Source organism: Aethalodelphis obliquidens, unplaced genomic scaffold, assembly GCF_003676395.1.
Source record: "Aethalodelphis obliquidens isolate GAN/ISIS:26980383/991018 unplaced genomic scaffold, ASM367639v1 scaffold8, whole genome shotgun sequence".
NCBI classification, from domain to species: domain Eukaryota; kingdom Metazoa; phylum Chordata; class Mammalia; order Artiodactyla; family Delphinidae; genus Aethalodelphis; species Aethalodelphis obliquidens.
Window position 1 is genome coordinate 54722190 of NW_020837952.1, and position 16088 is coordinate 54738277.

General features: G+C 58.8%; 1 protein-coding gene across 5 annotated transcripts in view; it reads left to right on the forward strand.

Moving 5' to 3' along the window:
* MICALL1 (MICAL like 1) overlaps nucleotides 1-16088 on the forward strand; it is a 31635-nt gene that overhangs the window by 9381 nt on the left and 6166 nt on the right. The window contains exons 2-14 of one of the 5 annotated variants that reach the window (XM_027107610.1): nucleotides 696-784; nucleotides 1159-1335; nucleotides 1892-2034; nucleotides 3596-4041; nucleotides 5622-5679; nucleotides 6355-6713; nucleotides 8144-8559; nucleotides 11156-11290; nucleotides 11904-12030; nucleotides 12166-12256; nucleotides 12403-12476; nucleotides 15503-15617; nucleotides 15788-15834. In XM_027107610.1, coding sequence (XP_026963411.1) covers nucleotides 1219-1335; nucleotides 1892-2034; nucleotides 3596-4041; nucleotides 5622-5679; nucleotides 6355-6713; nucleotides 8144-8559; nucleotides 11156-11290; nucleotides 11904-12030; nucleotides 12166-12256; nucleotides 12403-12476; nucleotides 15503-15617; nucleotides 15788-15834 — 2128 coding nt within the window. In that variant the 5' untranslated portion in view covers nucleotides 696-784; nucleotides 1159-1218. Of the gene's footprint in view, nucleotides 1-695; nucleotides 785-1158; nucleotides 1336-1868; nucleotides 2035-3595; nucleotides 4042-5621; nucleotides 5680-6354; nucleotides 6714-8143; nucleotides 8560-11155; nucleotides 11291-11903; nucleotides 12031-12165; nucleotides 12257-12402; nucleotides 12477-15502; nucleotides 15618-15787; nucleotides 15835-16088 lie in introns of those variants that run through there. The other 4 variants (XM_027107608.1, XM_027107607.1, XM_027107609.1 and 1 more) reach the window with 4 other exon arrangements.

The window sequence follows — 16088 nt, forward strand, 5'->3', positions numbered from 1 at the left end:
TCCCTTCACCTGTTCAGCCTCGTGGGCAGGAAGCTACCCGTCCTTTCACATGTTGGGTGCTGATGGTTCTGTGCTTGTCCTGGTGCCTTATTTTATTTTATTTTTTAAAAATAAATTTATTTATTTATTTTTGTCTGCGTTGGGTCTTCGTTGCTGCACACGGGCTTTCTCTAGTTGCGGTGAGCGGAGGCTACTCTTCGTTGTGGTGCCCGGGCTTCTCATTGTGGTGGCTTCTCTTGTTGCAGAGCATGGGCCCTAGGCACACGGGGTTCAGTAGCTGTGCCTCGGGGGCTCTAGAGCGCAAGCTCAGTAGTTGTGGGGCATGGGCTTAGTTGCTCTGCGGCATGTGGGATCTTCCCAGACCAGGGCTTGAACCCGTGTCCCCTGCATTGGCAGGCAGATTCTTAACCACTGCAGCACCAGGGAAGTCCCTGGTGCCTTATTTTTCACGCTGCCCTGTGCGGTGGGAGTCACTGTTCCGCTTTGCGGAGGCCTGGAGGGGTTGGGTTGCTTGCCCTTGGCACTTAGTTTGGAAGGAGGCGTCCCCTGCCTGTGTGAAGTGGGAGCCTGGTCCCACTGCGTCGGTGGTCAGCCCTCAGGTGGTAGCCACGGAGCTCAAAACTCAGGCCAGGTTGGGCCTCCTGGACCTCCAGGGTCTCCAGCTGCCTCAGAGCCTCTTTCTGGTCTCTTGGCAGCCGGGGTCTCATCACCCAGAAAGGGCCTGGCAGCATCCTCCCCGCCATCCAAAGCACCCACTCCCGCGGAACCAGGAGACAGGGCTCAGGTAGGCAGATGCCGGGTGTGGGCAGGTGGGGTGGGGGGACAGCTGCCACTGCCGCGTTCCGCGGGTGTTCTTGGTCCCTTTCCCATTGGCTTTGGGACTAGATTCTCACAGGCCAGGCCAGGGCGGTAGGGGCAGGGGATGGCAGGCCTGGGAGGGGCCCAGGGCGTCCATGGCACCGACTCTCCATCATGGGACTCACAGGACTCGCCCATGCAGTACAGCAGATTCTCCCCTTGGTTCCCGTGAGACAGGGCTTTAAACTTCCTGGGGTGATTCTGCTTAGTCCTCTCAGCAACACTGGGAGGCGGGTATTGTGTGTCCTGACGTACAGATGAGGAAACTGAATCTCAGAGAGGTTTGGTCATTTGTTCAAGATCTCTCAGCTGGGAAGTGGGGGCCTCACTGCCAGCCCCCTGCTCCAAGATGCTTAGGGGATGACACCAGCATTTCACATCTGGACAACACTTCACAGTGTGCAGAGGGCTTTTCCCACCTGCTCCCAACTGCGCCTTGCTGGAGGACCTCTTGAGGGACAGGGGGCCCAGCCCACGGTGGGTGTCCAGTGAGCATGTGCAGGGCTGAGACAGGCAGGGGTAATAGGATTCCATTTGGCAGGTAGGAACCCAAGGCTCAGAGACGAAGACAGCTTGCTCAAAAGCTCAAAAACTTGGCCTTAAATCTGCTTGGTTCTAGTTGGGGGGACAGAGAAGGCAGACGAGGTGGGCCTAAGAGGGCATCCACCTGTCAGGCAAGGCCCACCTGTGGGGACGGGAGCGGGACAAGAGCAGCTCAGGCGAAGGGGTTATACAGCCGGAAGCTGCCTTCCTGGCGGACAGGGCCCTAGAAACTGGAAGTCTGGATTTTTGTGTTTCCATCCTGACTCAGTGACCTTGAGCAGGTCTTTCCCCCTTTCTGGACTTCAGTTTCCTCATGTGCAAAGCAGTGACAGTCCCCACCCTCTGCCCTTCTGGGGCTCTGACGGAGTGTGTTAGCACTGCGCACTCTTGGGAGATGGCCACCGTTAGAGTGGGGAACAGGGAGTGTTCTTGAACAGGAAGGCTGGTGACCCCAGCCCCACCCCCAGTCTGCCCCCCCCATTCCCTGCAGGGCGATGAGTGCTCCTCGGGCAGCCTGTCAGAGCAGGGCGCCCACCGGACCCCCAGCAGCACGTGTGCGGCCTGCCAGCAGCACGTGCACCTGGTGCAGCGTTACCTGGCCGACGGCAAGCTGTACCACCGGCACTGCTTCCGGTGAGTGGTGGGGACCCTGGGGGGGCGGGGAGCTCCCCTAGATGCAGCACCATGGTGTGCCAAGCCCCTTGGCAGGCTCGTCATGCTGGAGCATAAGGCCTAGTGAGGGGAGAAGATTCGGTCAGTCACAGAATTAGAGACAGAAATGGGGCCAGAGCTCTTTGAGACTAAGTACCTGATGATTAAGGAGCAGAATGTGCTCTAAGAGCTGTTGAAAAAAGAAAGCATTTTAAAAATCTTATTTTATTTTTTTCTTCCTTTTTTTTTTTCTAAAGAAAGCAGTTAAAAAAAGAAATCATAGTAACAACTTGTTTTCAGTGTGTGGTTCCCAGGGGAAGCCAGGTTTAAGAAAAATGGAATAAGAGGCAGGGAAGATATAAATAGCTTAGAGAATGTATGAAAACGTTTTATATGTTAGAAAAAAAATCAGCAAAGAAAATTGAATAGTCCATGGAAACTAGTGACTGGGAGTTATAGTGTGTATTCAGTTGTGGTTTAGAGTATGTGTGTGTGTGTATGTGTGTGTGTGTGTGTGTGGTGTGTGGTGTGTGTAGGTGTGGTGTGTGGTGTGTGTTGTGTGTGGTGTGTGTGTGTGTTGTGTGTGTTGTGTGTGTTGTGTGGTTGTGTGGTGTGTGTTGTGTGTGTCGTGTGGTTGTGTGTGGTGTGTGTGTGTGGTTGTGTGTGGTGTGTGTGTGTTGTGTTGTGTGTGTTGTGTGGTGTGTGTGTGGTGTTGCGTGGTGTGTGTGTTTGTGTTGTGTGTGTGTTGTGTGTGTTGTGTGGGTGTGGTTTGGTGTGTGGTGTGGTGTGTGTGGTGTGTGTGTGTTTGGTGTGTGTGTTGTGTGTGGTGTGTGTGTGGTGTGTGTGTGGTGTGTGTGTGTGGTGTGGTGTGTGTGTGTGTGTGTGTGTGTGTGTGTGTGTGTGTGTGTGTGTGTGTGTGTGGTGGCTGGACCTGGAACCCCAGGCACCTGATTGCAGAACTGAGGTGTCATGGGGGAAAAATCTCGAGGAAGGAAACCATTGCACAGTCACGTCTGGCCATCAGGGCAGTGTTTTAAATACTTTTTATGGTGACATACGTTTGACACTGTGGCTGTTGTAAGTACATCCCTGAAATCAAACTTGTATGAATAGATGCACAACTGGAATTAGAGTTTCATAAAACAAGTGTGATACATTCTGATATATCTTATTTTATTCTATTTCATAACAAAACAAAACAAAAACGCCTGGTTGGTTGAAAACCACTAAATTGATTTCTTGAGCCACTAATGAGTGGCAGCCCGCACACTGGATGGAACCTCCGTAGGAGCTGGGGGAACCTTTGCTTCCTCTTGCAGCAGAAACTGAAGGCGTGTTTCACAATTTATGTTGCTGATTTCACGTGGTTTTATTGTTCTGGTGTGATTCTGACATTTACCCTTTTTCTTTTCCGCTGGGAAGTTCTGGGTACTGAGACGGGATCCAGGCTGGCAGTTGGGAGGAGGGGTAGCCAGCACCCTGGGCCGGGCTGCCTGGCTAAGTTGATCCCCCCATCCCACCCCACCCCTGTTTTCCCTGGCAGGTGTCAGCGGTGCTCCAGCACCCTGCTCCCCGGAGCTTACAGGAGTGGGCCAGAGGAGGGCACCTTCGTGTGTGCAGAGCACTGCGCCAGGCTGGGCCCTGGTGGGCGGTCAGGGGCCAGGCCCACACTCCCCCCACAGCCAAAGCAGCAGCAACTTACAGAAGAAGCCAAGGATGTGGAGAGAGGCGGCCCCAGCCCTAATGCAGCTGCGGGGCCCGAGGTGGACGTACCCAAGGCCAGCTCTGAGGGCCGACCCCAGATCCCCACCAAGCCCCAGGTTCCCGGCAAACCACAGGAGATGGCCAGCACCCCGGGCAGCCGCCCCACACCTGCCCCCAGGAAGGCCTCTGAGAGCACAGCCCTGACGCTCCCCACGCCCCGGCCCCGGTCCAGCCTGCAGCAGGAGAACTTGGTGGAGCAGGGAGGCGGCAGCGGCCTGGTGAATGGTGAGCAAGGGCCCGACTGGGGCTGGGCGCTTCCTGAGGGGTGCCTGGCGTCTAAACGTACACGTGCCTGGGAGTATTCCTGGGGCCGTGCTGTCCTTGCCTGTGTGTGCTGTGGATGTGCTGGGGACGACCGTGGTGCTGAGATTATTAATTCACGCAGCAAACGGTTACTGAGGCCCCTCGGTGCACGCTCTGTTCTCCATGCTGCAAGGACACAGACCCCTGCCCCATTCTGTGTGCCCAGGATGTGTGTCCTTTTGTGTCCATCTTGTGTGCTTCAGTTTCGGGGTGTAGGGAGTGTACATCATGTGTGCCTGTGTCCCGAGTGTGTCTGGTTCTGTGTCCACACTCAGGTGACCTCCCCTCCCAGGCCCAGCCTGTGTGCTTGTCCACATCTGGATGTCTGGCAGGGGACAGCTCAGGGGCTGGGGGTAGGGGAGGGTGTGTCCCTGGTCAGATGGGCCCCTGGGGCACTCCCCAGGCTGGCCTGTTCTGTAGTGGAGACCCCTGCCTCACCCCTCATTGTCAGACCTTCCCACATGACCTCCCTGGGCTTCCATGAGCTCATGGAAACATGGTTCCTTGTAACCTGAGACGTGCTGGGCAACTCTTATCAGAGGAGGCCCAGGGGAGGGAGACTCCCAGGGTCTTCCCCTGGGACTTGTTCGTTCTGTTCCGCACTCGTGGAGGCCCGTTCCTGAGCTGGGCGCTGGGGATAGAGATACTGTTCAGACCTGTTTGTGCCTTTGAGGTGCTGCCAGTCTCGAGGGAGAGATGGACACAGACATGAGGATTTTGGTAGAATGTAGATGTCTGTTAAGATGGGGGAGCAGAGGCTATGGTAGGGTTCACGGAGGACACTTGGGAGTCAGGGGAGGCTTGCAGGAGGAGGTGACCCTGGGGCTGAGTTGAAACAATATTTCCTGTCCACTTTGGGAAAGTGTCAGAGGGGCACTTGGGTTCCCCCTTCTTTTTTTTTAAATAAATTTATTTATTTTTGGTTGCTGCGCGCGGGCTTTCTCTGGTTGTGGTGAGCGGGGGCTACTCTTCGTTGCGGTGCGCGGACTTCTCATTGCGATGGCTTCTCTTGTTGCGGAGCACAGGCTTTAGGTGCACGGGCTTCTGTAGTTGTGGCTCGCGGGCTCTAGAGCGCAGGCTCAGTAGTTGTGGCACACGGGCTTAGTTGGTCCGCGGCATGTGGGATCTTCCCAGACCAGGGCTCGAACCCGTGTCCCCTGCACTGGCAGGTGGATTCTTGACCACTGCGCCACCAGGGAAGTCCAGGGTTCCCCCTTCTTAACTGAAATACGAATGGGGTCTCTAGGTGTCCTGGCCTTGCCCTTTTGACCTTCTCTACCTGTCACCTTTGGTGTTTATCTAATCTCCCTGAGTGCTGGGCTGGGGAGGTAGGAGGGTGCAGGTGAGGTTGCCATGGCCACCTGGAGTCCATGACCTGCCAGGTGGGACGGAAGGGCATCCTTGGTAAGGCAGGCACTTGGGCTGGCTCCCTTGGTGCCCCACCGTGCTGCCTGGCTCACAGCTGCCCGTGAAGACCTGTTTCATTCTCCTTTCCCATCTAGGGAAGCTGCATGAACCCCCCATCCCCAAGCCCAGAGGGACACCCAAGCTGTCAGAGAGGTATGCTGGCCCTGAGGGGTTTCAGGGCCCTGGTAGGGGGAAGGGGAGTACCCTGGGGTCTGGGCGGGTAACAAGGCCATGTGACCCACCAGCACACCCTCCCAAGAAGGGGTGGGGCTCATCTCTGGGGGCAGGAGCCTGTGCCCACATCCCCTTCCTTGTGGCTCCCCTGGGACCCCCTCTCCTGTGGGCAGCAATGCCTGGTGGAGACGGCTGCCTCTGGGGTCCCTTCACCCCTCCAAGCCTCCGCTGCCTGTGGAACGAGGGAGGCCTAGGCCTCGCTCCTAGAGTCGTCGTGCGAATCAGCAGCAGAGTGTAGACGACCCAGCAGAGCTCAGCGGCACACCTGGCTCAGATCCTCCAGCCCTGGGACCCCGTGTCACAGGCGAGGACATCGGTTGCCAGCTCTTGTTTGGGAGCTGTGTTTCCCCTGTATGGTCCATGAGAGAGAGGGCCGGGGGGAGAGAGCCAGAGACAGAGGAAGGGGAAGGGAGAGGCCCCCTTCTTTCTGTTTCAGCTCTGGGCCCAGACTGGCCCCACTGGGCTGGGGTGGGAGAGGAGAAGGGTGCAGTTTCTCATCCACCCCCTTTGGGCTGCACTCAAGACTGTCTGGGGAGAGAAGGACATGCCCCCCTTGCCTCCTAACGGTTTCTGCTTCTTCCTGCCTCTGTCCAGGACACCAGCCCCCAGGAAAGACCCCCCATGGATCACACTGGTGCAGGCAGAGCCGAAGAAGAAGCCAGCCCCCCTGCCCCCGAGCAGCAGCCCCGGGCCGCCGCCCCCGAGCCGGGACAGCAGGCAGGTGGAGAACGGAGGTGTGCATGAGGTGGCTGGCCCGGAGCCCAAGCCCTACAACCCCTTCGAGGAGGAGCAGGAAGAGCCCCCAGCTGCACCCCGTGCAGCCACCGGCCCTGCCCCGACTCACCCGGAGTCCACACCCAAGTCCCTGCACCCCTGGTACGGCATCACCCCCACGAGCAGCCCCAGGACAAAGAAGCGCCCCGCCCCCCGAGCACCCAGTGCATCCCCCCTTGGTGAGTGCCGTTCTCGGGAGCTCTCCTGACAGTTGGGACTCTGGGGTTGGGCACCTGGGTCAGCCCAGGGCCAGGGAAGGGCACGTGGTGCCACAGGATCCCCTCCAGGCCAGGTGCCGTGTGTGTCATGTCTGTCCTCAATCCTTGAGCAAACCTGTGACGTAGGTATCATACCCCATTTTGTAGGTGAGGAAACTGAGGCACAGAGAGGGTAAGTGATTTGCCCAAAGCCTCACAGCGCTTAAGCAGTGGAGGCAGGATTTGAACCCAGACTCCTGACTATATTCTTAACCCTTTGTAACCCACCTCACAGGGCTCTTGTGAGAATTAAACGTGTTATCCATCAGTGTGCATAACACCGAGTTAGGCTCGTGGAAAGCGCTGGGTAGGGGTTAGCTCCAGCCCTGCCCATCTTGTCACTCTCCTCCAGTTGCCAGGCGCCTCGGGCTCTGACCTGGCTGCGTGGCACGGGTGCTAGTGGCTCTGAGCAGTTCCTCCCCTGTGTCTGTCCTCCGTCTCCCCATCCGGGATATGGAGGTGGTGGGCCAGCTCCCAGGCGCTGTGCCTCCCTCCGCCCAGCCCTCCCTCTCGCCGTCTTGCAATCTTCTCGGGCCCTGTGCCTGGCCACCTTCCACCACGGCTGGGGTCCAGCTGCCTCTGAGACCTCAGTGGGAGCCCCTCAGACAGTGGGTCCGAGGGCACATTAGAGATGACCGGAGGCCGGTGTTCAGGTGGCCCAGGCCCCGCTCTCTGGCCCCTGCTGGTGCCCTGGGACCCTCCAGCTGAGCGTGGTGGGTCAGTTGATTGGAGGTGATTGCCGGGTGGGAGATGCAGCCAATGGGATGAGCTCTGAGTCGGACACAGCTTGGTCCAGTCCCAGCCCTTCTCCTCTCTGAGTCTGTTGCCTCCTGGGAAAGCGCGGATGATACTCTGAAGCATGGTGTCCCTCAACGCATGAGGATGAACCTGGCACGGGGCAGTGCCTGGCCTGGCGCCGGCCACCGCCAGGGCTGCCTGCTTCTCCCTCCCACCTCTGCTCGGGTCAGAGGCAGAGAAGGCAGACAGAAGCAAGGCTTTTTTTTGGCCTTTTCAGTCTGGCTTTGCTTTGGGTCACATCAGACGTGGGAGGGGAAGTGGAGGCTGCAGCCACGCTGGATGGGGAAGCGAGGGCCGTAAGAAACCAGGGCTGCGACGTGCCACGAGGCGCACGCCGGGGCCCGAGGAGCGCAGGGTGACTTGGGATGATTTGTCTGCCAGTGACCTTGGTCCAGTCACAGCTTTGCTGTCCTCTGGGCTCTTGCCTGTCTGGATGTGGAGGACTTGGGTTGCCAGGGCCTGCAGCTCTGTCGAGAGTGGAGCGTGTTAGGTGAGGCCGGAAAGCCTGACTGTGCCCCCTCACGTGGCACCCACTTGTGTGTGTGTTTGTACAGCTCTCCACACCTCCCGCCTGTCACACTCGGAGCCACCCTCAGCCACCCCGTCGCCAGCCCTCAGCGTGGAAAGCCTGTCGTCCGAGAGCTCCGGCCAGCCCCCAGGTGGGGAGCCTCTGGAGCCACCAGTCGTGCCCAAGAGCTCCTCAGAGCCTGCTGTCCATGCCCCGGGCAGCCCTGGCACCTCGGCCAGCCTCTCCGCCAACTCCTCCCTGTCCTCCTCTGGGGAGCTGGTGCAGCCCAGTGTGAACCGGACACCTCAAGCCAGCCCTGGCCTTGCCCCCAATACTAGGGGCAGCCCAGGTCCCCCTCCAGCCAAGCCCTGCAGTGGCGCTGCTCCCACCCCTCTCGTGCTGGTTGGAGACAAGAGCCCTGCGCCTTCCCCTGGAACCTCATCCCCACAGCTCCAGGTAAAGGTGAGTGCCTCACCCTCGCTAAAGGCTGCTGTCCTGTCTAGTGGCCGTGGGCCTGGTCTCAGGGCAGGGTCTCTGATCCTTCCATCGTTGCTGGCCCTGACTTGTTGGGTGACCTTGGCTGTGCCCATCTACCCATTCACCACTGCATTCATTGAGGCACGGCTCCCCCTCTCCATCCTTTCATCCATTAGCCAGACCTCCCGTCCATCTGTGCATGTCTCCACTCGCCTGGTCTTCCATGTCTTGAGGCGTCTGGCCCTTATTTACCTGCCTAGCACATGCACGTGCCCATTTGGGACGCATCCACTAGCCACCACTTAACCCACACATCCTTCCGTTCACCCTTCCATTCACTGAGGTCCTATTTGTGCCAGACCCTGGCACAGTGGCGTTGAGACCTTGTCCTTGCCCTCTAGGGGCTCACAAGCTGCTCAGGGAGACAGGCCTAGATGATTGTTCTACAAGGCCGCCTGGGGTAGAGCACAGAGGGGAGGGGATGACTCCCTTCTTGGGGTCATTTTCCTTCTCCAGAGACCTCAGTCTCCCCTCCTATAGAATGGGGCAGATGGTGTTCATTGAGTCCCTCCTGTGTGTATGAGCTGGCCTGGGCTCCAGAGGTGAGATGACCGTGGCGATCCCTGCCCCCCAGGTGCTCACAGGCAGGTCGGGGTAGGGTACTGGGATGACTGCGCCTTGTGTAGAGTTTGTTTTTGGCGGGGACGGGTGGAGGAGGGGTCGGCCCTCAACAGGCAGAGGGCCGAGGAAACAGCTTTCCTGGGTGCTTCTCTTGTGTGCCACTGCAGGGGTGCGGACAGCCCGTGCTGTGGGCTCCCCTTCCCAGGCCCCTTCCCAGGCTGGCCCCGTGCTCCATCCCCTCTGGGGGCTGCAGTGGGCACGAGGAGGGTCTGCTGGACACCCATCCCTGGGAGCTCGTTTTCCACCTGACCTCTGTGGCTGGTGAAGCACTTGTTTCTCAGTGTCACGCCAAGAACCAGGGGTCACCAGGGGTCAGGACATTCCTCTGGGCACCTAGTTCATGAGGGGGCCTCTCCTGCCACCAGAGTCCCTTTGCACCACCAGGTTCTGATTCTACCTTTTTTCCCGTACTCTGCAGCCCTCTGAGGGCCCGGCTGTAGTCCTGGTCTGACCTACCTGACAGAGGATAAGTCTGGGGAGGAGCCTGAGCTGTTGGTCTGTGCACCTTTCAAATGCCACTTAACCTTCCCTGGCCTGGGCAACTGCCTCCTGTCCAACTCTATCACCACCTGCTGTGTGACCTGGAGAAGGCCCATCCCATCTCTGGGCCTCAGGATGCTCTGAGGAGCCCCAGGGCTCCTTGCTGTGGGAGGTGGGGAGGGGTGTTGATTTTGGACGCCCCTCCCTTTCCCCCTACAGGCAGCTGCCTTTCAGTCTGTTTCCTGTCCTGAGGTCTGTGAAAGGTTGGTCTGAAGGAATTCTGTGGCTGAGAACCCTTGAGGGACTCAGGGGCCTTTGGGCTGTTTGGCCCTGCTGGGCCCCTCTGGGTGTGACTGTGGAGGGTGTGGGCAGAGCCCAAGAGGACTTCCTCCTGGGGTGCCCCATCCCTTACCCGAACCCCAGGATTCGGGGAGAACCCGAGACACTGGGGGCAGGAGCCAGGCAGGCCCGTTGGGCGGGTGCTGCCCTGTGGGGCCCAAACTATCACCCTGCGGCGCCTGTGGCCTGGGACTTACCTTGCTTCAGATCCCAGAGCAGCCGCCAGCCTGAAGGAATCGCCCCCAGGCTGGCACAGGTGAGGTGAGCGGGCTCCTCCCTCCCCCCAGCTGTTGGAAAGCCCGGTAAATACTCCTGGGAACACTCCATGGCCTCCAGTGATGCCTGGGGAGGGTGGTTGGAAGGTGCGGGCACTGCCCACGTGGCAGGCAAGGCCTGTCCCAGTGGGGGGCCTGCCCGGCTGTGCTGGCCTCAGGACGGGGATTACCCCAGAAGGACAGAAAAATGCAGAGCTAGGGGGCAGCAGAGGATGGGCAGGGGGAGCTGGGCAGGAAGGGAGCTACCTTCCTCCTCCCTCTACTGATAGTGGGTTCCCTGTTTTTGCTCTTCCTGGCTGGGGGACCCTGGGCAAGGAGCTGAGCCCCGGCATCCCCGCTGGGAAAGGGGTGGTTGTGAGGCCTGGATGAGCTACTGTAGCTCTGTCCCACCCTACACTGCATGTCCTGACCACTGCCCCCAGCGCCGGAGGGCTGCCCCAGCCCGAAATAGAGTCTCACTGCAGCTTGGGCCCTTGGGAAGAGCGTGACCTTGAGCCAGTTACTTAACCTCTCTGAACTCGAGTTTACTCAGCTGTAAAATGGGCACGACACTACCCACCTTGTGGAGTGGTTGTGAGAATTGAACAGGAATGTAGAGAAGTATCCAGTGCGGCGGCAGCACACGGGAGGCGCTGGGGAGTGGAAGTGTTTGTTGAGTGACTGAGTTCCTCAGAGACTGGCTGCTGAGGGATTCTGTCTCTGCCTGATTCCTACCGCCCCGCTTTCCATGGTCCCATGTGATCAAGCTGCCTGGGTCTTACTGACCCCTCCCTGACTTATCTTCTGCCACGTCTCCCTGCCTTTAGTCTTCCTGCAAGGAGAATCCTTTTAACCGGAAGGCATCACCCACAGCGTCCCCAACCGTAAAGAAGGCCACCAAGGGCTCCAAGCCAGCGAGACCGCCTGCCCCAGGACACGGCTTTCCGCTCATCAAACGCAAGGTACAGCTGGGAGCCCCAGACAACTGGCTGCCTGGGCCCGGGCCCCCTCCCTTGGCCGCCTCAGGCTTCCCGTGGGACTCTGCCACAGGATGGGCTGCCTGGGCAGCTTCCCTCAGATGCTGGAGGGGGCGTGCTTGGGAGGCCCAGCTGGGAGATTTATGAACTTGCAGCCAGGGGGATTTTGAGCAGATTAGCTGCTCTGACCAAAAGCATTGGGGGATGCATTTAAATTGTTACTAATAATAGTTCAAGGCTCTGAAGCGTTCATGTGACAAACAGCTTAGAGTGTTCTCAGGTTTCTCTGTCTAATAGGGTCACTTTTGCACATTGTGATATATTTTCTCGAGTGGCAGAGGAGGGGAGGAAGTTGCCAGAGAGAAGCAGGAAGTCGTATCGCCCTCTGGGCCTGCCTGTTGGAGCTGGGACCAGGGGCATGGCAGGGGCGTGGCTGTCCCTACACCCATCCCTTGCCACACCGGGGTGTGGGACGGAGCCAGGGCGCAGGGCCTGTGGAGGCCAGTGCTGGCCGGAGAGAAGAGGGAAGCTCCTGTTCCTGGCGGCCAACAGGTGGGAGGGCGGGCTGACCTTCAGATAACTGGGCGCTGTCGGGCAGGTTCAGGCTGACCAGTACATCCCCGAAGAGGACATCCATGGGGAGATGGACACCATCGAGCGTCAGCTGGATACCCTGGAACACCGTGGGGTCCTGCTGGAGGAGAAGCTGCGTGGTGGAGTGGACGGTGCGGGAGCTGCCGGGGGCCTGGCGGGTGGGACTCGGGTAGGGGGAGCCTCTCTTCCAGGGTAGGAGCCGCCGTGGCCCCTTTGAGGGTGGGGACTGCCTCCAGCCCTGGCCTCAGTGGGCATCTGGTTTCCAGAGGGCCGTGAGGATGACATGCTGGTGGACTGGTTCAAGCTCATCCACGAGAAGCATCTGCTGGTTCGGCGGGAGTCCGAGCTCATCTATGTGTGAGTCCTTGCTCCCCTCAGCTCCTGGCTCCTCCCCCCAGGATCCAGAGAGCTTAGGACCGGGAATCTTCACCTTCCTCCCTTAACAGTGACAGCACAGGGCAGGCAGCCGCAGAACTAACAGTCACCTTATTCCCACCTTCCAGCTTCAAGCAGCAGAACCTGGAGCAACGCCAGGCCGACGTGGAGTATGAGCTCCGGTGCCTTCTCAACAAGCCGGGTGAGTGTGGCCACACCCACTCCCCAGACACCTGCGCTGGGGCCTGGTGACCTGGAGGAGTGGGCTGGGGAGGGGACAGACCGGGCCCTGATGGGGGTGCACGGGCAGAGCCTGGGAACAGGGCAGGGGGTGCTGCCTGGGTCATAACAGGTGAAAACTAAGCTCAAGCCACGACGGGAGAGGGAACGGCATGGCCAGCGTGGGGCTGTGACGTCTGTGGTGTTGGGGTGGCAGGCCTGCAGAGAACACCGAGACCAGGAACAGACTGGCTTGTTTTTTTTAGATGTTGGGGGTAGGAGTTTATTAATTAATTAATTTATTTTTGCTGTGTTGCATCTTTGTTTCTGTGCGAGGGCTTTCTCTAGTTGTGGCAAGCGGGGGCCACTCTTCATCGTGGTGCGCGGGTCTCTCACTATCGCGGCCTCTCTTGTTGCGGAGCACAGGCTCCAGACGCACAGGCTCAGTAGTTGTGGCTCACGGGCCCAGTTGCTCCGTGGGATGTGGGATCCTCCCAGACCAGGGCTCGAACCCATGTCCCCTGCATTAGCAGGCAGACTCTCAACCACTGCGCCACCAGGGAAGCCCCCTTTTTTTTTTAATAAAGTAATTTTTAAAAATATTTTTTTATTTTTTTAAATTTTCTTTATTTTTGACTGCATTGGGTCTTTGTTGCTGCGTGTGGACTTTCTCTAGTTGTGGCGAGCGGGGGCTACTCTTCGTTGCGGTGCACGGGCTTCTCATTGCGGTGGCTTCTCTTGTTGTGGAGCAAGGGCTCTAGGCGTGCAGGCTTCAGTAGTTGCAGCATTCAGGCTCAGTAGTTGTGGTGCACGGACGGGCTTAGTTGCTCCGAAGCATGTGGGATCTTCCCGGACCAGGGATCCAACACGTGTCCCCTGCATTGGCAGGCGGATTCTTAACCACTGTGCCACCAGAGAAGTCTTGATTGGCTTGTTTTGGTACCCTCCTCTCCTGGAAGGTGTGGGTGGGCTCCTGGCGGGGAGGGGTCAGGCTCCAGGGCCCAGGGCTGCCTTGCTGCGTGAGGGAGAGCAGGTACTTGTCCAGAGGCAGCTCTGGGCTCATGGCCGTTAGGCCAGAGCATGGCAGGGCTCTGCTGGCGGGGGGAGGGCCAGTGGAAGTGCCCCTGCACAGCGTGGCTCAGGGTGACTCTGGGAGGGAGGGATGGGATGTGCTGAGAATGGAGCGGGGCCATGGGAGGATAGGGTGTGGAGTCACACAGCCCTGCGTTCTGCCGCTAACTTGCTGGGGGCCCTTAGGCGGCTTCCTTAGCCCCACCGAGCCTCAGTGGCTTCATGTGTAAGACAGGGATGAAGGTGCCCGCCTGGGAGGGTATTCTAAGGCCCAGGAGCCGGTGCACATGGAAACACTCTGTGCCCTATGAGGGGCTGATGGCTGATGGTTTTTATGTGGCTGAGCTGGGGTCTGGCCATGACATGGGGTGAGCACAGCTGTGGGCTGAGAGAGAGCACAGGACTGCGGAGTGTCCAGAGGCTGGAGCCAGGGCTTTTGACCGCTTCCTCTGGCCCAGGTGGTAGGAATCGTTGTTCCCATTTAACAGATGAGGAAATGAAGAGCCCGAGAGGCTGAGAGTCTTGCACATTGGTGGTGGAGCTGGGCTTCTAGCCATGTCTCTGACTTGGGCATGTCCCTGCACACCCAGCCCCTCCTGCCGGCCGGGACAGTGGCCCTGCTTTTCCACTGACCAGGGAGATTGGGAGGCTGGATGTGACCCGGAGGCAGGAGTGTCCCTGAGGAAGTCACAGAATGTCCCAGCTCTTTGCTGCCACCTATGAATCACTCCCAAATCTCTGGAGGCTGGGGCGTGGCCGCCGCTCAGAGGAAGCCGCAGCGACACCTTGTGGTCGAAATGGGGACAGCACCTCTGTACCCCAGGCCAGCCTGGCCCTGGGCTTTTTGTGTTGCTTCTCCAGTCCTCTGTGTGGTGGCAACACATCGGGGCTTGTCATCCTGTCCTGGTTGTTGCCTTTGGAGGGTGAGACTGGCTTATAAGGCCCCAGGTGGGCTGGAGATCCATAAGACACTGTAAGGGCTGTAGCTTGGATCAAAGCATTCCAAGGCTGGCCAGGTACAAGCACTGGCTCCACCCTTGCTGTGTGACACTGGTCAAGGACTTAACTTCCGCAAGCCTTGGTTTTCCCACACGTAGGTCGGGGACATAACTTACCCAGGCCCCAGATTTGGGAAGCAGCAGAGTAGGATTTGAACGGGGGTGGTGACTGAAACCCATGTTGTCCCCAGAACTATGCTGGGTCAACGGTTCCAGTTTTGGCAAGAGGTGGTGGTAGGGGCAGATGTTGTGGAGGGAAGGTCAAGTGTGGGCATCCCTCCCCTGGGAGCCTGTGGGCTGGGTGAGAGGAATACCGGGGTGCAGGTGGGCCTCTGAGGGTGGTTCTGTAGGATAGCTCAGGTTCTTGAGAGGAGGCTGGAGGGGCAGCAGGTGTCTGAGACATCAGGGACACCTCCTGGCAGGGCTCCCTGCCCCCAGGGACCCCTCTAGTCCACCCTCCTTCATGGCATTAGATGAATGTCCCAATATGCCCCTTGGGTCACATTGCTTCTCCTGCATGAGGACCCCTGGGGTTCCCTGTTATCTCCCCACCCCTGCCCCACTTTGGCCAGCTCGCCATTGGAGGCTCTCAGCAGACCCAGCCTGAATCCTTCCCCCAAGAAACCATCTAGTGAACATTTGTTGAATGAGTGCATGAACATAGCAGGAAACTCTTTGGCACGTGCTCTTCTCTGTTCTCAGAACACGTATTGTGCTGGACCTCCCGGAGCCCCCTTGGAGAGTTTTTTTGGTAGGCAGACTGGTATCCTTGGTCTCTCCTATGACAACCTTCATTTCTCCAAAAATTTGTAATCCCCACCCCTCTGGGCCCCCCTCCCCAGAGTGTCCAGCGTGGGGCTGGTCTGCAGCCACCCTTAGCACTTAGACGTTAGTTCCTCGCTTCCTGGGACTCATGTCCCCAACTTTTCTCCTTGGGCAGAAAAGGACTGGACAGAAGAGGACCGGGTCCGAGAGAAGGTGCTGATGCAGGAGCTTGTGACCCTCATCGAGCAGCGCAACGCCATCGTCAACTGCCTAGATGAGGACCGGCAGAGGTGACGTGGCTGGGGGAGGGCTTCCCCGGGGCTTCCTGGGGGCGGGGCCCTCACTGCCAGTCATCCCAGCGCTGCCTGCTCAGCCTGCGTGGACTCGGAGTCTGGAGGGGCCTGAGAGATTACCTCGTCCTTCCTCCCGTGGGACACTCAGCTTCCCTTTCTCATTTCAGGGAGGAAGAGGAAGATAAGATGTTGGAAGCCATGATCAAGAAGAAAGGTGAGGCCCCTCCTGGGGTTCTGGCCCACTTGAACTCCTGGAGGGTGGGGGGTAGGTTGGACAGAGGGTTGGAGTGGGCGCTACAGGGACGGTGTGTGCAAACTCCTAGCCCCTGTTTTGCCAAGAAGGCCGTGTGTAGCAAGGCAGTCACCCTAAGGCCAGGAGAGTGGGCGTGGGATGCCCTGGTGCCCACAGGGAGGACGGTGGCGTGTGGGAGCATTTCCCAGGGCGCGTCTGCCTTAAACGGTGCGTTC